Here is a 26,629-nt window from a genome sequence, read left to right as displayed (position 1 = left end):
AGAAAAACTTAGACCAACCTGTTACTTAATAGAAAAGGATATTAAATCTAAATAACCACCCATGTGTTCTCTGTTTGTCTTGAGATGTAATTAGCCTGGGGTTTTACTGTGGAACATGTGGGTGAGGAGGAGGAGGCAGAGAGGATAGAGGAGGAGGCTGGATAGAAAGACACATAAGTGGGGGTTCCCATCTGTTTGGTGTTGTCCCAGCTTTTCTGTGTCAATTCTGTGCCTCTAGGTGAAGGCTGTTCTTGGAGCCGGGTTTGGGAGGTGGTGGCACCATGCTGACCTCTCTTGAGAACTTGGCAGTGATAGAACTGGAGTTAGAGCCCTCGTCTTATCTTAATTCCATGGGCTGGGTATTATTTCCCCTGTTCTGCACGTAGGAATGTGAAAGCTCAAGAGATTAAGCCTCGCGCTCAGAGTCACACAGCTAATAAAACACTAAGGGGTTTGAGATCAGACAGCTGAGATCAGAATCAGGATTTTACCTGTGTGATGATAGTTAAGTCACCTATCCTTAGGTCTTTGTTTTCTTATCTACTAAATGGGTGCAGTAATGAACCTTAGCTTACAGAATGAAAATCCGTGAGGTTAACTTCATGAAGTATTAACATACATGCACTGTTTTAAGTACTGAATACCCATCAGCTGCTGCTATTCTAGAAATTACCTTGTATTTTATCTCTTTTGTATGGTAGAGCCAATCAAGATCTCTTTTAAAAAATCCTCACCCGAGGACGTATTCATTGATTCCAGAGAGAAGAGAGGGAGGTGGGTGAGGGTCGGGAAGGGAGAGGGGGAGAGAGAAACATCAATGTGAGAGAAAGGTTGATCAGTTGTCTCCTGTACTCACCCTGACTGGGTGAGTACAGAAATGGACCCACAACCCAGGCATGTGCCCTGACTGGGAATGGAACCTGCTGCCTTTCAGTTTATGGGACAACACTCCAACCCTCCGAGCCACACTGGCCAGGGCTAATCAAGATTTTTATTCAGGCCTGACATACTGCAAAGCTGTACAATGGTCACCGCAAGCATCTTGCCTTGCGTCACTGATAACTGGCAGGATAATGGAAGGATGTGACTATCATGTCGAAAACCACCATCAACACCCTTTCGGGACAGCAGTGACTAAAACCTCAGGGAAAGTCCAAGGGGGACCTTTGTCAGGGATGCTCTTCAGGGAGATGGTACCACAAATCAACGTGAAATTTGAAAACCCCTATTAACAGACATAACATTTTGGGGAGGAGTAATTTATCACAATGTCATGAAGATATTGTGAATTGGGTTCACTTCACAAGACAGAGATAAGGTGTCCCTGGTGCACCTAGAGCTGTCGGGCCACATTGTTCCTTCTCTGGTTCACCTGCCCCTTGTGCTGACTCAACCTGATGCTGCCTCCATCATGCCTGAGGAGGGATTAATAGATGAAGAAACCAGGTCCTCACTGGGCAGTGGCTACATGTCCTGTCCACTGTCCCTTTAAAAGTCTGGAGCTCACCCTGGCTGGTGTAGCTCAGTGGATTGAGTGCAGGCCTGCGGAACAGATGATCGAGGTTCGATTCCCAGTCAGGGCACATGCCTGGGTTGCAGGCCAGTTCCCAACAGGGGACTCATGAGAGGCAACCATATGTTGATATTTCTCTCCTTCTCTCCTTCCTTTCCCCTCTAAAGATAAATAAATAAAAAATCTTTAAAAAAATAAATAAAACTGAAGATGCATTAGCCTTGACTTCTAATAAAATAATTTAAAAAAAAAAGTCTGGAGCTCACCCTGACCGGTGTGGCTCAGTGGGTTGGGCGTTTGTTCTGCAAACCAAAGTGTTGCCACTCCAATTCCAGCACATGCCTGGGTTGAGGGCCGGGTCTCCAGTTGGGGGCTTGCAGGAGGCAGCCAATCGACATTCTTCTCACACATGGATGTTTCTCTCTCTCTTTCTCCCTCTCTTCCCCTCTCTCTAAAAGTAAATAAATATTTAAAATCTAAAAAAAAGTGTCTAGAGCTCAAGTGTGGGCTGCGTGGAGCTGAGGTGCTGGGACTCCCCAGCGTGTGGGCAACAGGGGAAAGTTCCAGGCTGAGCCGAAGCTATAAACATCACCTGATGGCGTCCACTGGGGACTTGTTTGTGTGCAAGGAATAAAGATCAACAGTGGCAGTTTGGTCTGGCTTTTTGATCACATCAGTTGAATTTTCAAATGTATTTTTTTTTTTTAAGGGTAAGGGATTGACTATGTTAAGGGATTCCAGAGCCTTCCTCCAGGGGGGATGGGAGGGATTTGGAGTGAATTTGGCTGCTCGAGATTGCAGAGCTGTAGAAAACCCCGGTGGCTCCTGTGCCTGGGCCATCTCTCCATCTGGCTCTGTTTTTGATAAAGCTGCATCTGAAGCCAGTGATTTCCTCTGAATATCTAACCAGTGAATAACAAACACACTGTCTTTTCTTTTCTCCTCTTTTAGGCCTAAACGGCAGCGGCAAAACAACTTTGCCATGTTTCCCTCTCCCAAAGCCTGGAATTTCAGAGGGGTAAGTGCTTTCCCTGGGTACATCCCATCTAGGATCTCCAGAGAGGATGCCGTTGGGGTCGACTTCACTGATCAAAGTTTCACTGAGGCAGTTTCCGTGCTTGCTACCTGGGGGAGTCACAGTTGCATCAGCGGTTGTGGTTTAATTAACAAATAGGAGTTGCCCAGTGTCTGCTGATGTTCGCTTGTCCGGAAGGGCTACAGGAGGCATCTTTGAGGAAGCTCAGAGATATTTGGTTAATGAGATGGGCACTGAGGCTGTTGTCTTGGAACATGGAGGGAACCAGTGCACCGTGAAGGAAAAAATAAATCAGAAATGTGCAGTCTGTTAATATGGAGATATATGACTTCGTGGGGAGCTTTGCTTTTCAGCAGGAGAAGTCTATAAGCTTTAAAGAGATTTTAAAGGTAATCATAAAATCCTCCCAATCACAAAGTCATAGACATTTAGAGGTACAGGAAGAGTCATATCTAGCTACCTTTTGACACAATGTTTTCCTCCTTAACATACTAATGATACTAATAATGGTAATACAGTGTGTGGAGGCCCTGCTGTGTACTAAAATGAATATTAGTTCTGACCTCAGGAACAAGACCTTTCTGTGTATGAAGAATGCTCTGAGCTCTGTTTCACCCCAGGCCCTTGCATGCCTTCTGTCCAGAACACTGTCCTCCGCTGTCTAGCGCCCCATTCCTGCACACATTGCAGCTGACCTGCCACCTCAGCCACCGCGTCTGAACCTTGACACCTACCTCATCCTGTGGGAAGTCATCGTGACCACCCCCTGAGTGTGAGCTAGAGCTCCCTCCTATGGACCTCTAGACTTTCTTCTCATTGTTAAGATTGTTAGTGAGCACTTGCTGAAATTCAGGCTTGGGAGCCCCAAGAATCAGATGTGTAGAGACCTCACTCTCTCCTGCTCCCTACTGTATCCCTGGTTCCAGCACAATGCCTGGACATTCATGCTTAATTTGTTTAGTGAATGAATGAATAAATGTATATTCTCACATCCACCAGACACAAAATCCACTTCAGATTGTGTTTCACGTCTTTAGTCTTTTCAGCACTGTTTTCACTGGTTCAATTCATCTTTAACATTCTACATAGATCTCAGTAATTTTCCCTGTGTCTTATTTAAAAATGCACATCATGACTCTAGTTTAGCAAAGTGCACAACATGCTTTTCATTGAGTACAAAGAGAAATGTGTTGACCTCTTAAGTAAGTGTGCATGTCTTACAGAATATGTCACGTAACTCCTAAGTTGTTTATGGCTTTGTGAGTAAGCTCCCCATTTCTCAAAGTGCGTTTAGGTGGATGGTCATAACCATTAAGTGAAGAAAGACTTGTGTGGTCAAATAAACTTGGGGCACAGTGAGAGCACCAAATGAAATGTCTGCTGCTGCAGCACTTCTCAGAGTCTTTGATGTGTTGGTGTGCATGGTCAAGTCATTGACCATAAACCTTTTGTTGACAAAAATAGTTTGCACACACTGTAGAATAGTTGACATTAATAGTTAACTTTGAACCATGTAGAAATAGATTTCTTGTGAGCAAGTTGGCCTTTGTGAGAGCATTTATTTTCTTTCCCTTTTTACCTTGTCCTCCCTCCCGATTCAATAGTGGTCACTCCCAAGGCTTGGGGGAACATCTGGGGTGACCAACAGTTCAAGTTTGCCTCAGACAGTCCTGGTTTTAGCACTGAAAATCCCGTGTCTTGGGAGTTCCAGGCAAACTTGGACAATTGATTACCCTGCCTGTGGCTGTGAGACCTCCAACTCTTTCCCCTTGAAAAATGTTTTGTGAACTCAGCTTTATAGAACTTGCTGCTGGAAAGTTACCTCTTAGATACACACTTGGCTTAAGTGACCCTTTGTTGGCCTTATTCTTGCAATGGTAACATATGTTGGCTAATTGCAACCAGATAGGTGACTGAATCGAATGCATTGTTGACTTCAGCTTTGTATCAGCCCTTAGATTCTTAATTAGCCTACAAGCCTTGCCCAAGTAGTTAGAATTATTGGAGTGAATAGAGTTGTTAGATGGTTAGGTCAGTTGTGGTGTTTACCTTGGTTTCTTGTCCTTACTTTGACTTCTTCTGGACTCTGGGGCTTACTGGTAAAGTTAGACAAACTGACTTCAAGATATACCAGAGTGGGGTGGGTTGGGGCCTTGGTCAATTGCCAGATTGCCTCTGTGGCCAAATCTGTCTCTCTCCACTTCGGAGCATAATCCTCCATGACACGGGGGTGGAGGGGAACCCAAACAAGTGGAAATACTGACGCTCAGCCAGGACACGCTTTATAACCATCATTATGGTATTGCAGCTGGAGAACAAGAAAGACTCAGAGTGCCAGGATAAAGACATTTGAGGCATTATCCAGCTGGTATTTTCTATAATGAAATGCGACTCTCAGCCCTGTTGGACTGAGCTGTGCTCGATGTTCTCCAGCTTTGTGTAAACACTTTGTTTTCTCCTTTATTGTGAAAGTAAGTTTTAGACTCTTGTGCTAGCAAACCTTCCATATTTATATATATGGAAAAGAAAACTGTTATAAGCATTTGGAATTCCACTCCTCTTCAGCTTGTAAAGAAAAAGGATCATGCGTTAGTTCACCCATTCTTGGGCATTTGTGGATTTGGGGGTGGGGTGGGGAGAAGAGGTAGTGAGAACTGGACTGGAAAGGGCAAGAGAAGGAACCGCACGGCTCTGGATGAGAAGTAGAGAGGGAGACACGTGAGGGCTAAGGAGAGAGCTGGGGACGGGGCACAGAGAGGACAGGAGTGGTCGGCGGCTTAAGAAGAACATTTTGGGAAAAGAATTTCAAAATAATTTTTCTTTTTGAGTGAATTGTATTGTAGCCCTTTTTCGTCTCCCCTGGGAACATTCACTGCAAGCCTGCATTATTCCTCAAGGCATAAGGAGTATTGTTTGTAGTTTCCTTTTCTTTGGCTAAGGTTTTTGGCTGCAGAGGGGCTCGGGAAGGGCTGGTGACACTCCGATGAGACATCCCTTCTCCCTACCCAGCAGTTTAGCCCTTTCGTGAGTTGTCATTGGTCTTAGACACAGATTGTGTCCTTTGGTTACCATGCCCTTCCCAGGAGACGGAGACCTTGGATCACCCTTCAGGACTCCCCTCCACTCCCCGGTAAGGGGTGGTTGTCTCCCCAGACCCATGGGCGCTGCAGATACATTTATGGAGAGAAGCCAAGATGGTGGTCTTGGTTGAGGCAGTTGCAGTGGGAACAATAGAAATCAAACCAGAGTAGAATGGAGGGAATGAGAAGACAGGGCTCAGAGAGGTGGGAACTTGGGGGGTGTCTTGCTCTGAGACATCTCCTCTGTCAGGTGCTCACAGCACATCTGGTCTCCATCTGGTTTGGGCAGCACTGTGCTCAAAATTTCCACTCTTCCTGTGAAAATATTTGCTACAGCTCCTCCAGTTAGAGAGAGAGAGAGAGAGAGAGAGAGAGAGAGAGAACAGACATAGACAGATTCAGGGAGGAAATTTACATTAGAAACGTCATTTCAGGAGCACAACTTCTGCCATTACCTATTGGTTAACTAGAAAATACTTAGCAAGACTTACTGTGTGCAAGGCATTGTATTGGGTGTCAGAACAAAGGTTTTAAATATCAACCAAATTTCAGAGCCATGCCCATCTTGTCTTTTTCTCCGTTGCCTCATTTTTACTCTTGCCCAAGCTATTGGGGAAGAAATTTTTAGACTCTGGGGCTTTGGAAGGGACTTTGGATCTTGTAGCCCCAACCTTTTAATCTTCAGATGCTGAGAACAAGGCCTAGTGCATCAGTCAGGGCTCTTTTACATGCAAGTGACAGACACTCAGTTAAAACTGGTTTAAGTGGAAAGGGGAATTGGTCGGTTCATTTGACTGAGGGGCACTGGGATGTGTAGGCTTTAGAGGGAGTATTCAGGCATACTCCCTCTCAGCCTTGTCACTCGAGGGGTATTGGTCTTATCTTTACCTACTGAACATGGACTTTTTTGGAGAGGATGATCACAAACAACCATACATTCCCAAAGAAAAGAGAAAAGTTTTTGTTTCCAGGGTTTGCACATGAAATCCCAGTGTAGGACTCTCACTTCCCTGGGATGGGTCACATACCTTGGCCAATCACAGTCAACAGGATTGGACAGGCCTTGAGCAGACATGTTTGTGACCGACAGCTCCACTAGAACCACTTTCTTGAGTTGGGGAAGGGGTATTTGCTCCAAGGAAGAATTTGGTGCAATAACCAAAAGATAGTCGGTTCCTAGACAGACAGGGAATTATGGTGACTGCTTCTAGGGTCACTCACAGGTGGGGGACTAAGACTAGAACCTTGAATGCAAACAATATTCCTGTGCCCGCTCCACGCTGCCCGCTCCACGCTGCCCCGACACATGCCCCCAGGTCTTATGTTTGGAAGGGAGTTGGCAAACTCTTGGTGTGGCTGAATGCTTCTTTTTTTTTTGTCTTTCTTTATTTTCTCCTTTTCTTAAATATGTTTTATTGATTATGCTATTACAGTGGTCCCATTTCCCCCCCTTCATTCTCCTCCACCCTGCACACTTTCTTCCACCCACATTCCCCCCCCCCCTTTAGTTCATGTCCTTGTGTTCATAAGTTCTTTAGCTTCTACATTTTCCACACTATTCTTGCCCTCCCACTGTCTATTTTCTACCTACCATCTATGCTACTTATTCTCTGTACCTTCTCCCCCTTTCTCCTCCTTCCACTCACCTGTTGCTAACCTTCCATGTGATCTCCATTTCTGTGGTTCTGTTCCTGTTCTAGTTGTTTGCTTAGTTTTCTTTTGTTTTAGGTGTGGTTGTTAATAATTGTGAGTTTGCTGTCATTTTACTGTACATGTTCTTCATCTTCTTTTTCTTAGTTAAGTCCCTTTAACATTTCATATAATAAAGGATTGGTGATGATGAACTCCTTGAATTTGACCTTATCTGAAAAGCACTTATCTGCCCTTCCATTCTAAATGAAAGCTTTGCTAGATAGAACAATCTTGGATGTAGGCCTTGGAATACTCTTGGAATACTTCTTTCCAGCCCCTTCTTGCCTGCAATGTCTCTTTTGAGAAATCAATCAGCTGACAGTCTGATGGGAACTTCTTTGTAGGTGACTGTCCCCTTATCCATTGCTGCTTCTAGGATTCTCTCCTTCATTTTAATCTTGGCTAATGTAATTATGATGTGCCTTGGTGTGTTCTTTCTTGGGTCCAACTTCTTTGGGACTCTCTGAGCTTCTGGATTTCCTGAAAGTCTATTTCCTTTGCCAGACTGGGGAAGTTCTCCTTTATTATTTGTTCAAATAAGTTTTCCACTCGTGGCTGTTCTTTCCCCCTTCTGGTACCCCTATAATTCACATGTTGGAACATTTAAGGATGTCCTGGAGGTTCCTAAGCCTCTCCTCATTTTTTGAATTCTTGTTTCTTTATTCTTTTGTTTGGTTATTTCTTTCTTCCTTCTGGTCCACTCCATTGATTTGAGTCCCAGTTTCCTTCCCATCACTATTGGTTCCCTGTACATTTTCTTTTATTTCACTTAGCATAGCCTTCATTTGTTCATCTAATTTGTGATCAAATTCAACCAATTCTGTCAGCATCCTGATCACCAGTGCTTTGAACTGTGCATCTGAAAGGTTAGCTATCTCATCATCGCTTAGTTGTATTTGTTCTGAAGCTTTGATCTGTTCTTCCGTTTGGACCATCTTTTTTGTCTTGATGCACCTGTTACATAGGAGGGGCGGAGCCTTAGATGTTCACCAGGGCTGGTTAACCCAGTCACTGGGTTGTGACTCTGTATGTGGGGGCGGGGTTGAGGGGGAGCGATGGCTCTTGTTCTGCTCTCTCTCGGATTTCGTTCCCTTCTGCTGCTTCCCCCAAGTAAACTGGGCCCTTCTGGTGCTGGTTCCTGGGTGGGTGGGCTTGTGTACATTCTAGGACCCTGTGGGTCTCTCCAACAAACTCTCCTGTAAGGTTGGGAGTCAGTCACTGTGCCTTAACACCCACAGGTGTTTTCAATCGGTGTTTCGAGACTTTATTTCCCTGAGCTGGAGCCCTGGGCTGAGCAGCCTGCCTTGCTCCCCAGTTTCCCCTAGTTTATCTGGGTGTGAATGTGGGATTACCAGGTCAGCCCGTCAGCCAGCCGCCTTGTGTGCCACGCCCCTCCACAGTCTGTTGCCTTGTTGAGTCTGCCTGCTGCCACCCCATGCCTGGGGTCTGCTAGCCGCTGCCAGCGTGCCCAGGGTCTGCCTGATGCTGTTTTGCGTGCCTGGGGTCCACAAGCCACTGCTTCTTTTTGCAGCAACCCCTCCCCGTCCAGCTGCCCGACTCTGCCCCTTCTACTGGTCTGAATGAAAGTGTCTATTTTAACTCCTTGGTTGTCAGACTTCCATACAGTTCAATTTTCTGTTAGTAGTGGTTGTTTCTTTTTGTTTCAAAATTTTTGTTATCCTTATTTTGGTTGTGCATGGAGGTACAGCATGTCTACCAGCGCCTCCATCTTGGCCGGAAGTATCTGAATGTTTCTTGAAAGCCAGACTGAAATGCTCTGAAATTCATAGCTCAGTAGAGTGACAGAATCTCTAATACTCAAAGCACTCAAATCTCTGATACTCAATGACCGGTGGGCAGGTCATTGTTTATTGTGGCCTTACCATATCTACTTTGCAGAAGAAGTGCACGGCTTTCTTTTCTCTGCCAGCCTCCGTTTGTACATTTATCTCCATTTACTGAACATTGGCTCCAGGCAAGGCTATGGCCGCCCTGCATGATAGGTAATGTTTATTTCCATTTCAGAGATGAAGAAACTGAGCCCCACATCTGCTAATTTGCTTAAAATCACAGCTGTCCTTAGTGGCAGAGCCAGCACCTAAACTCTGGATCGCCTGTTCCCAGGTCACTGGTGCATATTGCCTCTTTAAAACAAGGGTGAAGACATATCTTTTTTCAAAGGAGGTTGGATATGAAGACCTTTATAAAAGTGCTGGAAACAAAGGAGTGTCCTATGGTGAACTTCTCATCTCCTAGAATCCCTTTTAATTTCCTCCTACTCCCTTAGACTTTAATTTTAAAGTTTTGATCTTTTCTACTCTGTTTGTGAGCAAATAATTTTTTACCTGTGTTGTACCAGTAATTATGAAAGCCATAGTAATAGTTCCATTAATCCCAGCTAACTCACCCCTAGCATTGCATTATACTAGGCAGTGTGGTGAGCACTTTAAGAATATCTTACTTCCCAGAACAATTCCAAGAGGAAGAAGATGTTATTTGAGCCCTCATTTTAGAGATGAGGAAATAGAGCATTTTAGTGTTCTATTGCTGTATAACAAATTTAGGGGCCTAAAACAATACCCACTTATTAGCACACAGTTCTGTAGGTCAGAAGTTTGGATATGGCATGGCTATGTTCTCTGCTCAGGGTCTCACAAGACTGATATCAAGGTGTTGGCTGGGGCAGGGGGTCTCATTTGAGGCTCAGGAGCCTCTTACAAGCTTATTCAGGTTATTGGAAGAACTCAGTTTCTTGTGGTTGTAGGAGTAAGGTCCCTGTCTCTTTGCAGGCTGTCAGCTGGGGATCAGTTACTCTCAGCTCCTATAGGCTATTCTCAAGCCCTCGCCATGTGGCTCCTTCCACTTTCAAAGCCAGCAATGGAGAATCTCCCTCACACCAAATATCTCTTAATCTTCCTATGTCTTTGACTTGAGGAAGAGTTCAGTTCCTCTTAAGGGCTCGCCAGATTAGATTAAGCTCTCCCAGATCATCTTCCTTTTGATGATCTAAAAGTCAAGGACTAGTAATCTAATCACGTAGATGATATCCCATCACTGTTCTCAGGTTCTACCTCCACTCAAGAGAGGAGACTGTACAAGGTGTGCACACTAAGGTGTGGGGATGTCAGTCAGCATCCTAAAATTCTGCCCACTTTGTTAGTGACTCTAGTGGAGCTTGCCCAGGGACTCTTAACAAGCAAGTAGCAGAGCTGAATTCAAATCTGAGCTCGTATCATTCCAAACACATGTTCTTTGCCAGCACCCTTTAGGAACTTCTTTTTAGTATGAAATTACTTGCAAGTGGAGAAGATATGTGTAATATTCATCTTATACTAACTTCCTTAATATGCAAAGTGCTCTTGCAAAGCAGTAGTATGAATTTGAAACTCAATAGGAAAATTATTGAAGGATCTGAGTAGATAGCACAGAAGAGAAAATACATGTGACCAGTAAATGAAGTCAAATTGTTCCCTCTAACTCGTACTTTAAAAATATTTTTAAATTACAAAAGTAATAAAAGGCAATACTATAATAATACATTTTATCTATTTGGCTCTTTCAATGTTATCTACTGTTTTCAGTGCTTTGTATATCATCACCCCCCCAACAACCCTGTTAGGTAGATATTAATATTGTGCCCATTTTACAGATGGCAAACTGAGGCCCAGAATCTTAATTACACATCCCAAGGTCCCACTGTAGTCTGGCTTCAGAGCCTGTGCTCTCAGCTAAGCCATTGCTGAGTGAGTGCAAATGATGCCGAAGAGTATCATGTAAAACATGTATATATAGCTTTAAATCAGTAAGTCAAGAAAAGCAAACTAAAATAACAAAAACTGGAATGATCCTTTTTTGTAGGGAAATAATGTGTTAATATATACACATAAAAAATGTTTGAAGGACTGTCACTGTTGACTGACAGGTTGGGGTTGGTAAAATCCCAGGGAACTGTTGTTGTGTTACAGAGTTTTGTAATGTCTGATTTTTTGAACAGATAATATATGTTGGTTTTATAATTAGTGAAAACAATACACTTGTAATAATTAAAAGTGAACTTTTACAATCACAGTCTTCCTCAAGAAGAGGTTTATTTTAAAGTTTTATGTGCTTAGAAAACATCAGGGTGCATTACTGAGTGTGTGTTGTGGCAAAACACCTGGGGAATGATAAAATCTGGCTGCAGAGAAGAGGCCAGCACATCCTGTGCTGAGCTGTAAGACATGCGCCCCCACCCGGCTTCCATCCTTGCTACCTCCCCACACTCCCACCTTTCTACCTCCCTGATAGCCTAGAGGCTGACTCCATGCATTCTTGGGGTGGGGAGTTTAGTGTCCACTGCCCCTGGACAGCCCAAGGGCTGAATTTGGTGGACAGTTCTTAGCAGTTGTGTAAATGCTTAAGTGATGAAAAGGTACATGCTTTGGTGTCCGAATACCAACTAGAAATTGCAGACAAGATACTTTTCAGAGCATCAAGTCCCTTATCTGCAAACTGGGGACAAGTGCCCTCTCCCAAAACATGAAACTTGATTATAATGTGTAAAGGGATCTGAATAATGCCTCTATATAGATAAATGTGCAGAAAATATTAGTTTATTATAACTAGGTTTCTCTTCTACGTGAAATGACTGTTTTCGAAATATGTGTACTTAATAGTTGCCTTTTCCATGTGAGGTGCCCACTCAAAAGGAAAAACTGACTCTCTCTGGTTTCCGCTTAGTCCTCTTGTCTCATTTCCCTTCGGGCAGGGGACCAGCCGGCCTGGAGTGGGTGCTGACACCTGTGAGGAAAAGCTCATGTCATCTTCCGTCTGCTGACACCAAAAATATGTCAGGCACATTAAATGACGCTCCTGTTTAGATTCAAAAGCAGTTTCTTTTTTGGTCATATGTGAGGTCTCAGGGGACAGAGTGGCTTGTATGTCAGCTGTGCAAATTCTGCACTTTGGAGGCAGAATTTATAGATGCCTGTGTTCATTTTATGCAGTTATCCCTTTTTGTTCCAAAGTTGTGCATGGTAAAAGATGCATTTGACTTTGGTCTTGTGGGTTAATTAGGAAATCTTACCTCAAGTGTTGGAAATGCAACTCAAATTAGACTAAAAGCAAGGAAAATTAAAAAAATATATTTTATTTATTTACTTTTAGAGAGAGGGAAAGAGAAGGAGAGAGAGAGGGAGAGAAACATCAATGTGTGGTTGCCCAGTGGAGACCTGGCCTGCAGCCCAGGCTTGTTCCCTGACTGGGAATCCAACCGGCAACCCTTTGGTTCCCAGGTGTGCCTCTCAATCCACTGAGCCACACCAGCCAGGGTGCAAGGAGAGTTTTGTTTGTTTCTTTGTTTGTTTGTTATTGCAAGGAGAGTTTTTAATAACAGAGGTCTGGGGCATATCTCATGGAATGCAGTGGGGACTCAAAAGCCCCTGCAATGAGGCACCAGGAGCTCGTGAAGGTTCCTGACTCCTCGCTGTTATTTGCTACCTTTCTCTCTGCAGACTGACTTCCTCCATTTCTCCATACTGTGGAAATGCAGCCATCTGCAGAGAAACAGTCTTTTCTCTCTCAGAGCCAAAATTACCAGGGAGGGATTTTGATTGGTCCATCATGGATCAGGTGGGTACTCCTGGACCAATCAGCAATGGCCATGGTGTGGAGTTCTGCCATGCTACTATAGTGGCTCCTATGAAAACCATAGTAACATGGAGGAGAAGGGCAGAGGCACTAAGCAGACACAAGCAATTCTTGTCTACAAAAGTCTTCCCCATCTCTCAGGTGAACAAAATTCCAGTTTGGTTAGAGGCAATCCTTTTAGTTATTGATTTTTTCACTTCTGACAATCTGATCTAGGAGCAAGCATTATTAGACTGCTCATAAAATGTAAAATACAATGGTTCGTAGAGTAATTGAAATAATATCAGATCCTGGAAAATTGCATTCTGAAATGGTTGAGACTATTTCTATAATATGGGGACTTATTGGAGCTTAGTCAGGGGGTTTAAATAAAAGGTGGCCCAAGAATCAGTCTCAGTATCACTTTGTGGTTTGTCACATTTATGACTTTTCATGGAGCTTTTTAAATTTTTTATTTTAATGGAATGTAGCCTTTATTATACAAACAATATGGTGGCAGCAGTCTTGTCATCTCCAAAAGGCCCTTGTGCTGTTTGAAGACATGGGAGGGGATGGTGATGTTGAGAACCAAATTTACCAATTTGGAAAGTTTCTTTTCTGAAGCTGAACCTTCCCCCTCAGTTTTCCTTTTCCCTTCCCATCCTAAATGTTGTATTCTGTATTTCCTGTCCATGTCAGAAGCTGGGGGTTGCAATTGAAGCCTCTTGCACGGGAGTTAGTAAAGGTCCTGTCACTAACTTTTCTTCCCTCCCATTAGTTTTTTCCGCTTGCCAGTTAGTGTAGCCTCTTTAATAGATCAGACTAGGTTGAACTTATTGTAACTCTATATAGCACACCCCCACCCTTTAAATGCTCATATCACACTTTCAATTAAACCAATTGAAACATAGAGCTGGAAGCAAGGGGGGAAAGATGGGGTGAGCTGAACTACAGAGAGGATACAGATGGGACAAAAGAATCCCACTAGAATCCCTGGGTTCACAGGGCCAATATGTCCTTTCTCTCTATTGCACTGGCCTTCTCCACTGATGATGTGACTGCAAGGACCAGAGCGGAAGTTCAAGCTAGAGGGCCCACACAGACTGAAGGTGCCTTGGCAAAATGACACACACTTGCTTTATCAAAAAGACTCGTGGACAAGTGTGACTGGTCAACAGCTACAGTTTGCTAATTAGCTGGATCAACATCTGGCTAATTTGTATTTCATTTGTGTTTCTCGGGCAGTGAATATATGGAGCCAGGATGGATGTCTCTAATCGGTAGCTAAATTAAGACCTCATGTATGTAACTGCTCATGTGTATTTAGTGTCCCTGTATACTTAGTGCCTCATAAGTCTTATGCATATTTACTGCATAACAAACCAGTAGTAACCAGGTACCTTATGAATATTAGGTATCTTTTGCTCCTCTACCCTTTCCTATCTGTGTTTAGCTCATGCATGTTCTACTCACTAACCCCTTATTATACTTAATATAACAAAATATTTCTATTATTAAAGATGAATAAGCCTTACAAATGTATTCATCTTCAATAATTAAAATAAATATTCCCTAAAAGCAAACTGAAACACTCTGTGTAGAATGCTACTAATGCACAATGTGTTGTATTGTCAGGACTAACTTGATTTAACATTAATTTAGAAAAAAGAGGGAATTAGGCTGATTACTTCTTTATAAATAGATGAGGATTTGTTTAAAATCATAGCTGTAATTTGAGGAAGGTGCAATGGAGTTGTAGCAGATATGCATTTAATTTATGCAGCTTCAACAGAACCTGCTCATTGAAAAGGCGTTGGGAGAGAATTTATGACTTAGCTAGAGTGTTAGACGTATGGTGAACCTGCTGTCAATCCCAGGGGTTGAAGGTGATTCTAGACCTTGACGTGGGCTTTTTATGCAGTGTGCCCCGTAAAGACAAACAACAGCTTTATCTGGGGCCAAACTGAAGATGCATGTACAGTATTTGTTCCAGTGATGGAGTAACTATTAATAGGGTGCAGTTTATTGAGAGAAGGGATGTCAGGTTTCATCCCCTGTCTTTGTAAGGGGTATTCATGATTATTATTATTACTTTGTGTGCTATTTTTTCAACTTTTTATTATGAAAAATTTTAAACATGGAAAGTTGTTACATAAGTCCAATGAACACCCACCATAGGATAATCTCAGTTACCCCATCTCAGAATCCCTAAAAACACTCTGATCTCATCAGCTCTTCTTTCTGTGTCCAGAAAGTCAAGGTCAAATGGATCTGCCATTCACCAGTTTGGACAAGTAACTAACCTCACCGAGACTCAGATTTCCCATCTGAAAAATGTATCTAGCTCATAGGGTTCTTATGAAGATTAAATTAAATAATCCATATTAAGTATTTAGTGCTGGGTCTGTGACATAGTGAGTGCTCAATAAATACTCTTCCCCCTGCTGCTGTTACTATTATGTCCACTCAGCAGAAAATGTGGGCAACATGGGGAAAAGTGGGGCAAACTTTCTGGAAAGAGACTGTGGCAAAGAGCCCCAAACATTTCCAGTATAGAGAAAAAACTTTCCGTTTATCTAATATTTTTCCATGTTATAGAGTGACCACCTCAGGCTCTGGGTTTTGGGAGCCCGAGTCAGGACCACTAACTCTTTGCATGTATGTGCCATTAAAAAAAAGACATTGAATGTATATGAGAATATGCACTGATTTAGAGGGAGGAAAGAACACTTCTTGTATAAAACGTTATTAAATGAATTTTAAATGTAGTCTGGATATATTCTTAAACATTCTAATGTATTCATTCTGATAGGTGTTGGCTTAGGATAGTTCAGATCTTATGTATCTTTTGAAGTTTGGCAGTGGATTCAGCTCTGAGTTTATTTTGCTTGCATCTCCGTGCACTGGGCTTCTCTCCATTCGGTCACAGACTGGTACTTCAAACTGGCTGATGTTAGCTTCTCACCCAGGGCACCTTAGTTGCTTAATGAAAACATCCAACAAATGACTACATTCTTCTCATGTTTGTGGTTTTGATTGCATTTTTACATGTAAGAAAAGTTAACATTCTTATTTTGAATGGTAAAAGATTATTTCGATACTGAGGGGAACATTTGAAATCACTGACCTCAGCAGGTGGGTCAAAGGATCAGAAACATTTCAACATGTTGTTTGTCACCTAAAGAATTAATCAGCTTTTAAAAAGTGATGACTTGAAATACTGGTGAGGGTGTGGTAGAGCGATGTCCTCACAGGGGTTCAGTGGCATTGTTACTTGATCTCATCTTTGTGGAAAGCTCTTTGTGTCAAGAACCATAAATGTATTTATGGTTATTGGCCCAGTAATTCCACTTCCAGGGATCTCTCCTGGAGAAATCACCAGGATTAAGACTTGTGCACAGAGGGGCTTAGTGCAGCAGTCATTATAATGGTAGAAAATGGACAAAGTCTAAATGTCCAACAATGTGGGATGGTTTGTGTACACTGTGTTTTATCCATATGAGTACATGTTATACAGCCATACGGGATGCTGAGAAAGAGTGATAATTCCAGGGAAAATTATATTATGTTTTTCTAAAGCAGGAAATAAACTTATATGCATGGTAATGATCCTGCTAGGAAAAAAATATTTTAAAAGAACTGATAGAAAAAAATGCCAAAATATTAATAATAATTTCCTCTCAGTAAGTGAGGTTATAAATGACATTTTTCTTTGTTTTGTTTTGAGTTTTCCAAGTTTCTCCAGGATGCTTGCATACATAATTTTTATAATCAAGGAGAAGAAAAACTGAGATAAGAAGACAAATATTTAAACTGCAGTCTTGAAGTGGAGTTTTAGGTTTGAATGTTTAAGAATAAAAATCATCCCCAAAGGCAACAGGAATAAATCTAAGTCAGAAACTCAATGAATTGGCCTGAGTTCCATGGTTACTTAAGATGGAATTTTAAAATATATCGTCTGTGGAGGAGTTTCAAATGTGAGAACTTGGTAAAGGTGAACTTGGAGGAATTTTGTCTTCCTTTTCTGACAACAACAACAACAAAAATCCATAAATCTTCCTTGGATTTTTGAGAGGGGAGAAAGCGCCTTAGTAGAAATGAATGAGTGCTGTGTACTTAGGCAAAGGAGCAATCACAGCTCTAAAACCGTCACCCCCAAGGAGGGTTAACATTCCAAAGAATGAATAGGTAACTCAACTGCATCTTACTGAGGTGGGGCACATTAATCTTATGGGTTTTGGATGATAGCTTGGGACAATGCTTTGGGATATTACTTTGGGAAACTTAGGGAAATATACCTAATGGGGAAGCCTGTGTGTTCCTTCTCACAGGCTTAACTTATAAACACAGAGGACTACAGATTGCAAACTTGACGTAGGAATTTCGGTGTCAAAAAGATGTTTGGCTTTGTCAAAATAGCCCCCACCCCAAACAATGTTTCCTATCATGAAACCTGTATAATTAAAACCAACCTTTGCCAGGCATCAATAGGTTTATCACCAAATTCTCAAGGAAGGAAAAACTTGAATTTTATACTGGAGTGGTCTCTTCAAGTCTGCAGAATTGGTACAAAAGGGCGAAATTTGCTGTTCTTGAGACATAACAAAGCCTCCTGTTGCCTATTTGGATAGTCTTGATGTCATGTCTTTTTCTTTCTTCTTTTTAAAATACACTTATTTTATTATCCAAAGTGACTAAGAGGCCCTACACATGTGCCACCAAAATATTTGTTCTCAATTTGCTCTCCTTTTCTCTCCACACCCACTGCTCAGGACTTGACTTCTCTGTCTTGTTTCATGAGTCATTCTGACGTGGTTCTTCAAATCCCCTCCACTGAGTGTACCCCCTACCTAGCTTCATCTCTCTACTTTAATAAATGCCCATTTTCCTTCACTTGTCCACTCGCACCTTGTTCTATTTCAGGGTTTGGTTTAAAGACAAATGTTGCCTCTATCTATATCTGTTACATGCAATTTTATGTTATCTGGTGGTATCAAACTTCTTTAATATACTAAGAAGTATTTCTGTTACACAACTCAAAGGGCAAAAGTCGAAAAGTGCAATGGAGAAGAATAGGAAAGTCGATACTCTGAGGCAGTAAACAGACAATGTAAGTCAGTCAGTTAATTTGATTTTAGTAATTCTGTTGGGTTTGCCAGTAAGGTCATTTAGTTTTTTCCTCACGATGGCTCTGGTAGTGCTTAGTTGTGTTTAACTTCATTTGAAGCAATCTTGTTAGATTGTCTTGTGACAGCTGTCATATCAGCATGCATTCAAAAAAACATATCAAAGTTGATGAATTTTTGTGCATCCATTGTAATATTGAAGATGGAAGAAAATACACATTTTTGGCATATTATGTTTTATTATTTCAAGAAAGTTAAAAATACAACTGAAACACAAAAAACAATTTGTGCAGTGTATGGAGAAGGTGCTGTGATTGATCAAATATCTCAAAAGTAGTTTGCGAAGTTTCTTGGTAGTAATGACATTTTGGCCAAATAATTCTTTACTGTGGGGCTGCCTTATGCATTGGAAGATGTTTAGCAGCGCCCTGGTCTCTTCCCACTAGAAGCTGATAGTGGGAGATAGCCAACATGCTCAAAATATGCAAATCAATAAAATTATTTGTGGAAATGAAAAGTATCTTTTATTTTATGGAAAAAACTAAACAGACTTTTTGGCCAACCCAATAATTACTTATTTAAAAAATTTATGTTTACATCTGTGTTTCTGAAAGAAACACAAAGGTGGTTTGCTGGGTGTTCTCTACTCAGCTGCCTTCTGTTTTTTGCACTTGACACTGGTTTTATTTCTGGAAGAACTTAATCTCAAAAGTGTCTGGTTTAGCAATAGGAGGAGATAAAAAGCATTTTTACCTGTTGTTAGTTGTCTTTATTTAAATAAACTTATGCAACTATTGCTGCTTACGGTCACTCACTGGTCAGTGGCTCATTTCTGCTGGCCTGACGGTGTTTATATTGGCAATGGTAAGGAGATGCTATCAGCAATTCATTGTGTACTGTTTGCATAATGGGAAAGGCCATCCAGCTCAAGGCAGTTTCTAAAAAATGGATTAGTTGAATGATTTCATTAAGGTGCCTGTTGGGTTGGGAAGGTGCAACCTATGCTAGTGAGGCAGTGCTCAAGTCCCTAAGGGGCCGCCAGCCACAGCTGATGGGCTGGGTTAGCAGGTTGGTCACGTGTAGAATATGGCTGCACCTGGAGTGGGGCAGCTACCCCACGGAATGGCAGAGAAGCATCAGTGAGTGATTGCAATGGTAAAGGCAAGTTGCTTAGCTACATTGTCCTTTGATGCTGCAGGTCCTTTGAGCCTCAGAGGATCCAGTGCTTCTCAAAAAACTTTGGTCAAGGCCATTACAGAATAGTCACGGGCAGTTAAAGTACAGCACAGGGAATGTAGTCAGTAATATTGCAGTAACTGTGTATGGTGCCAGGTGGGAACTGGACTTACTGGGAAATCACCTTGTAAGTTATGTAAATGTCTAGCCACTATGCTGTGCACCTGAAACTAATATAATATTGAATGTCAACTGTAATTGAAAAAAATCTTACAAAAGGAAAGAAACGTTGCCAAAGAAAGGTCTGCTGGATGTTACTTAGTTATTTGCTCCTAAACAAGGTTTTCCTTCAAGAACAATCGTCCTGTTAACCATTATGGGATAACTTAGAAACAAGTGCTTTACAGACACATGGTTTTTGAGTTTACTTTTTCTCTTTTCGAACAGTCACCACTTGACATTTTAATTGAAGTAGAAACATAGGGAATAATGATTTTTTTCAGTCTACTTAAGCCACTAGCCTGTCTCCTAGCAAAGGTTCTGTACCTGTGCTTCGTGGATGATGGCAGCAATGGCCCAGAAGAGCTCGTTACAAATGCAGAGTCCCGGGCCCTGCCCCAGACCTGAATCCAAACCTGCATTTTATCAAGATCTCCAGGTGATCCATGGCACATTAAAGTTTGAGAAACATTCTGATGTCCAGAGTCAGCTTGCATATACTGTCAGTTCAGTAGAGGTTTCATGTGAGAGTTTCAGTCAGGATTTAGAGTGATGGAAATGGACATGTGGTTTGTCCTCTTTCTCTAGAAAAGTAAGCAGGGCTATGGTAAATTGTAGTAAACCAGTTCTCAGGATGCCAGCCACGTGGACCCAGAATTCCTAGTACAAATCCCTCTGATTCAGGGGTAAGAGGCCATGGCTAGGATTGAAAATTTTGGTATATTCATCCCACACCCCATCTACACCCTCCTCCTCCACCTGCGAGCATGAAAACCATAGAATTCTTTGTCCATGGGAGGGCCTCCTGAAACTCTTTCCTCTAACTCAGAGGATTTTTTTCCCATGGTGTGCACACAGCAGGCCCTCTGCTGATCTTGTGGGTGGTCTGTGTCATCCTGGGCAGCAAGGCCCCTGTAGCCTGATATGTGACTTACAGGCAAGGCAGCAACTTTGGATAAAAGAGGGAAGGGTGTTCATTCCACTTCCTACGGAGCCCAGGTGTTATGTAATGCATTGTCTGCCTTTAATTATTTACCGGTTTTGCTGTGCCTGTGTGCTGTCCTGGCTGCTGTTTTCTTTTTTCTATGACAGAGAAATTTGACCTCTCTGGGGTTTAAAATCCCACTCCAGCCTGGCCCTTTCTCAGCGTGGTTTTTCCTCTGGTGACAGTTTGCTGGGGGCAGAGACATAGTTTCCAGACACCGTGCTGTGGCTCAGTTCAACCATGTCTTAACTTTAAGAGATTTGTGTAGAGGCTAAGCTGATTACAGGACTCAAGTGAGGCTCTGAGTGCACTTCAGATTTGGAATGCAGATTGTTGTCTGCCGTAATTACAGTTTGTGCTACAGTCCTGGTCAGCCCTCAAGGTCATTATCCTGGAGCAGAATAAGTAGCTTAGGGTCTTCAGAGTGGGAGGTAATGAGGGGGAGAAGGGTGTTTGAGGGACATGAAGGGGTGTTCTTAGAGTCTGTCTCCAAGCCTGAGTAGGGAAGACCCGGAAGTGTGGTGGAATGCTGCCACTGACTGCAGACCAGGAACTCAACTTCTGTGAGCCTCTGTCCTCCAGTCCTTGACTTGGAGGTTGTCATGGTGATGCGATGTGAATGATGTGACGACATGGTGCCTGATGTGTAGCAGGTGCTCAACAAGGAAGAGTTTCACTGCCTGGCAATTACCACGAGGGCAGATGTCTGCAACAGAAAAACACACCCTTCTCAAGGTGATTCCTGTGTGTTCGCTGGTTACCCCTTTCGTCCTGCAGAGGGGCTGTGGCATATCCTTCTCATGCTTCATGTGTCTGCAGAATCGAGGGTTTAGAGTCCTGCTGGCTCCAGGCAGATTTTCTGGGTATCAGTCTAGTTGTGTGCCTTGTGGGATTTAAAAAAAAATATTTTGTTTATTTATGTTAGAGGGATGGGAAGGGCTGGAGAAAGGGAGAGAAATATTGATGTGCGAGAGACACATCAGTTGGTCTCACATGCTCCAAACTGGGGACCTGGCCAGCAACCCAGACATGTGCCCTGACTGGGAATCAAACCTGCGATGTTCTGGCTCACAGGCTGGTGCTCGGTACACTGAGCCACACCAGCCAGGGCTCTCTTGTGATTTGATTAACATGTCTGAGCCATGGATTCTGTCTTTTGTAAAATGGACATCATAATTGTAGGTGACACACAGGGTTGTGGGAAGTTTGTATGTGAGAAATGCATATAGAATTGAGCACTACTGCTTGGCATACACTATGAAGGCGGTACTATTATTATTTCCTTTGCAGGAGAGAGGAAATCAAGGGAAGTTTTGTGGTCTAAGTGACGTTCCCAAGCCTGTAAGTCCTGTGTGGGGAAGCCCAGACTCTGGCCCTGCAAACTGGCTCCGCAGCTCCCGTTGGTGTCACCTGAAGGTGGTCAAAAAGCAGGTGCAGGCACTGCCTGCTTCCGGGGCTTCTCTCCTCAAACCCCTAGTTTTTGCCGACAATTTTTTCTTACATTGAGTTAAAATGTCATAGTACTATTATTGTATTATTATATTATATAATGTTACATGTTATGTATTATTTTTAAATGTAACTTTATACTATATATCATAATAAATATTATATGTAATGATGATAGCAGTAACAACTATTTGCATAGATTTACATTCCTATTGGAAATGTCCTAGCCATTGTCAGCACTTATAATTGCTTTTTGTTGTCCCACATGGCAGCCTATGGACCATGATTTTGCTGCAAAACTCATTGTTTATCTTATATAGTTTCCAAGAAGCTGCTATTGTTACTTATGTGTCAGGCATTGTTTTAAGTGACTTGTTTGACCCTCACAAAGACCGTGAGTGGCAGGTGCTCTTATTATCCCCACTTACTAGATGATGAAACTGAGGCACAGAGAAGGTAAGTAAATTGACAGAGGTCACACAGTAAGCAATAGCATCAGGATCTGAATCCAGGTTGTTTGGCTCAGAATTCTTATCCCTAACCCCTGTGCTGAACTGCCTTTATTAATTTCCAAACAGTTTTCACCATGCTGTGGCCTTGCCATTTTGACTGACTCGGTGCCCCAGACCTCCTAGTCCGCAAATTTAGCATATAATTTCCTAGGGTCTGTTAATACGAGCTGGTCTTACTTAGCCCCAGAGCGTCTTTCAGAGAACCCCTCCCATAATCCTCAGAGACTCATTCAATGCAGGAGGGCCTTTGTGCCTCAACCTTACACATTCTTAAAAAAAAAAGTCGGCCTTTCATTTTAATGATGACACAACCCAGAGGTGAGGTTCCCGTTATCGCACTGGGAGACTCTGGGCAGAGGTGATTGGAGTTGTAGCGGGGAAATTCCTTCTTTCCTCCATAAATTTCTGATGTGCAAGCTCTGTGGAATTTCACATTCCAGGAGGGAGTGCCAGTGCTTAACTCCTGCTGGGAGGGCAAATTTATCTCACCTCTCAGATAGAAGAGGGAGTCGGGAAACGAAGACAGGGAATTTTTTGTTGTTATAATTCCTGGCTTTTAGCTGATATATTTAAAATGGGGAACAGGTTACCACACTGTCTCGAGCAGGATGGCATAGCCATGACCTCTGTTCTTGACAGAGAGGGATTTATATCTGGTCGTGGATCTCTACTTGCCAGAAAACTTGCTCCGTTTCCCCACTTTCTACAGGATATAGTTGAAATTCTGATCTCAGCTCCAACTTTCTCATCTCCCAGCCTTCCCACCCTGTCCCTTCCTCCATAGGGTGGGACATCTCCTCCCTTCCCAAATGAGCCACGGTGTTCCGCATTTCTCTCCTTTGCTCCAATGCCCTGCCCCTCGGCCTGGCAGCTCCAACACACCCCCCAAAACCTGCTGGAACGACACTTTCACTGGGGAGACCTCAGCGTCATCCCTGGCGGCTTCCTCTGTGTTCTTAGCGCTCCAAGGCTGTGGAACTCAGCAGGTTGAGCAGAAAACATTGTTTTCGAGTCTGCGCCCCCTCTGGCCTGTGTGGTCCTCCGTGGTATTTTTGTGTGCCAGACCCTTAGAGCTGCTGAATGAAGGATACCTACCCCCTCTTTACACATGCCTGGCTACATTTCTCCCTTGGGGAGGGCCTGTGGGTAGAAAGTAGACTCTCGGGTGGGAGATCCGGAACACCAGGCTGCAGGCTCTGTGACAGCCCGTCCTGTCCTGTGGCCCAGAGCCTGGTGTGTGGGCGATGCTCATGCCATTGCTGTCAGACCACAGCCTGAGTGAGCACTGTAGAAATGAGCCCACACTGAGGGCCTAGGTTCAAATACCTATTATACCACTGCCAAGCTTGGCATCTTGGACAACTTCCTTAACACCCCCTGAACCTATTTTCTCATCTATTAACTAGGGTTCATAAAAGTACCTGTCTCATAGGGTGGTAATAGAATTAAGTGAGCTTAGCCTAATGTCTGACACACAGTGAGCGTACAATCAGTGGTGGTTGCTATTGTTATTAATAATGAAATAAATTAATCACAGGATGTGTGCTGGAAAGGAAATTAACAGGGTATTGTGACAGAGGATGGTGGGGTATGTGGTGTGGTCTCTTAGACAGCCTGGTCATTGAAGGCCTTCTGTAAACTGAAACTGAACTACAAGAAGGTTGCTGCTGCAATGTGAGGAACTGAAGGAAAGAGTTTTCTGGAGAGTAAGTGCAAAGCCCCTGGGGCAGGAAAGAGCCTGATGAGGAACAGAAGGTGGTGACCAGAGCTTGAAGTGGGGAAGAGAGTAGAATGAGAGGAGGTACAGCAGGGAAACATGGGCCCATTGATACAGGCCCTTGCAGGCCAGGGGACAGTGTGTGGGTCAAAAGAAGCCATTCAGTCCTTAGGCTCAGAATCATCTGTGCAATTGATTTCTGGAGTACTTCATCTCTAGCCCATCCCATGTTCTGTGCACATGAAGTACTAACCTCCAGCAATAAAACCCAGTTCTGCTGGATTCAAGAAAAGGAATTTGTTAAAGGATGTAGGAAGCTCAGAGAATTTTGGAATGATCAGGGAACCATGAACAACCCCAAATATCACTACCAAACATTTCCTACAAGGATACCATTGTTGCCACTGCTGGGCGGTCATTGGTGGCGCCACCGATGCTAGTTACAAACAGGCTACTCAATCTGCCCTCACTGCCTTCTCTGTGAGCTGCCACCACCCTCACCAGAACAGAGTCTGCAGAGTCCCTGCTGCTTTGCGTGCCAGTTTCTGATGCCAAGTGTGAGTGGGAGTATCTGATTGGCTGAACCTTGCTCATGTTCTTGTGCTTTAGCTGCATGGGAAGCTGGGAAAGCAAATGTGTAGCATCCTCATCTCCTTTGGTGGAATGTGGGCTCTGATTCATGAGTTGGGGCATCCCCAAACCTAGGAAGGGGTTTGGACTACAGAGTATCCAGAGGATGATAAATGCCCCTTACAGAGATACATGGAGTAAGTTACGCTTGGAGTAACTTGGCCTCAGCCATGTTCATCTAATAGGTGGTGGCACTTTAAGAAAGACCTGACTGCTTTCCTTTTAGACTGTGATTTTAAGAAATAGTGTTACATTTTGTAGCAACTATTTCTCAATCTGATGGGAGGCTAGGAACTTTTTTTTTAATTAGTTGAGTTTGTGCAGGTGTGTGGGGTAGTATGTTTCTCCTCATGTTTATCACGGATTTGCATTCCTGTTGGAAATGCCCTAGCCATTGTCATGCTTCTTGTGATGGCCACGTGGGGCTTATTGTCCAAGAGTTTGCTGCAAAGTTTATTGTTTATCTTATACTGTCTCCAGGAAGCTGCATGAGCAAATATGTGAGCCTTACCAGGAAGTCTGACTTAAAGGGGCAACCTCCATGCAGGGCAGAACCCTGACTGGGAGGAAGCACTGAGCTTCCAACCAGAATCAGCTTCCTTTGGGTGGGAGCTGGGAGCCTTTCCACATATTCCCTGCTTGGTTTGCTGGCTTCCAGTGTTTTGATGACTACTTTCTGATTGCAATTTAAGGGGGAAAATGACAATACAGTATTTATTCTTTAAGTACACATACGTACACAACTAACAAAATAAAACAAACACCCTCCCCCCCTTTCACTGTTGTGTAGGCAGAAGAACACTCTGAGTCATGTGTATATACACACTTTTAAATCTCTTGGTATTATCTCGGGGGTATTTTCATAAAAGTCTTCAACTTTTTATATGCGCCCGAGGACTTCAAGGAAATCAACATTATATAATATTGAGGAAATAAATAAGACTTAAGTTTTAACCTCCTTCCCATTTTCCCCTCCATTGGAATGAGAGGGGAAATGGGAAATTGCAAATTTCCATCGCATTTTTCTTATTAGATGCCCAGTTGGCAGTTCTCATTCAAATGAGGGTAAAAATCAAACTATTTCTAATTTGGTACCAACTTTTCAACTTGCTAAGAGGAAAATTTGAACTGATATTCATAATTAAACTTCCATTTCTGCTTGAAAAAAATAAGCAAACATTATTATTGTGCTTGTGTCTTTTAAAAATTTTTGTTATGGGAAAATTTAAACTTATTCAAAAATAGAAAGAATAGTATAATGACCCCTAATGTCCTCATCATCTTTTGTTCTGATTTTAAACACATAGTTCAGTTAGAGTCCTGTGATTCTGTCTACGACCTGGGAGGGATAATGGAGTCATTATTTCTGTTTTGCAGATGAAGAAACTAAAGGTCAAGGAAGTTAAAAAGTGACTTACCCGGTCACTCAACTGGTAAACGCCAGAGCCAAAAATCAGAGTTCCCATATTAATTTACTGTTGATTATTCCACCCCCCCTCCCAGTTGTTTCCAGAAATTATCTGGGAGGATATATCTGGGGTCAAAATAACAATGAAAAACCTTTTAATAAAAATGACTTATGCTTTTGTTATATATTTTTATCTCAGAAATCCAGTTCATCAAGAGTTGCTTTATGATATAAGCAAATTACTTTAACAAAATCTCCCTGCTTATTCAGGGGTTGGGAATACCATCCTTTCACATTCAGATTTTCCACATCTAGCCAATTTGACAGTATAATCCTACTATTAACAGTAAGTTTCATTTCCAGGTAAGGAAGTTCTTAGGCTGATAGATATCAGCTAATCAATTTTCAAAACTTCTTTTTCCTAAGATTGGCGCAAAGGTCAGCAACTGGCTGGAGTTTCACTTTTAACTGACAGTGTA

The 26,629-nt window shown here is 42.7% G+C and overlaps 1 protein-coding gene across 1 annotated transcript in view; it reads left to right on the top strand.

Annotated features, from left to right (window-relative positions):
* ARHGEF3 (Rho guanine nucleotide exchange factor 3) overlaps positions 1-26,629 on the top strand; it is a 274,023-nt gene that overhangs the window by 63,769 nt on the left and 183,625 nt on the right. The window contains exon 2 of the mRNA XM_037040715.1: positions 2,465-2,531. Coding sequence (XP_036896610.1) covers positions 2,465-2,531 — 67 coding nt within the window. The remainder of the gene's footprint in view (positions 1-2,464; positions 2,532-26,629) is intronic.

The sequence above is a fragment of the Sturnira hondurensis genome, unplaced genomic scaffold (assembly GCF_014824575.4).
Source record: "Sturnira hondurensis isolate 20B ecotype Veracruz unplaced genomic scaffold, ASM1482457v3 Scaffold0002840, whole genome shotgun sequence".
In the NCBI taxonomy this organism is placed as follows: Eukaryota; Metazoa; Chordata; class Mammalia; order Chiroptera; family Phyllostomidae; genus Sturnira; species Sturnira hondurensis.
Note: the sequence above shows the minus strand (reverse complement) of the source record. Positions and strands in the feature narration are given on the sequence as shown.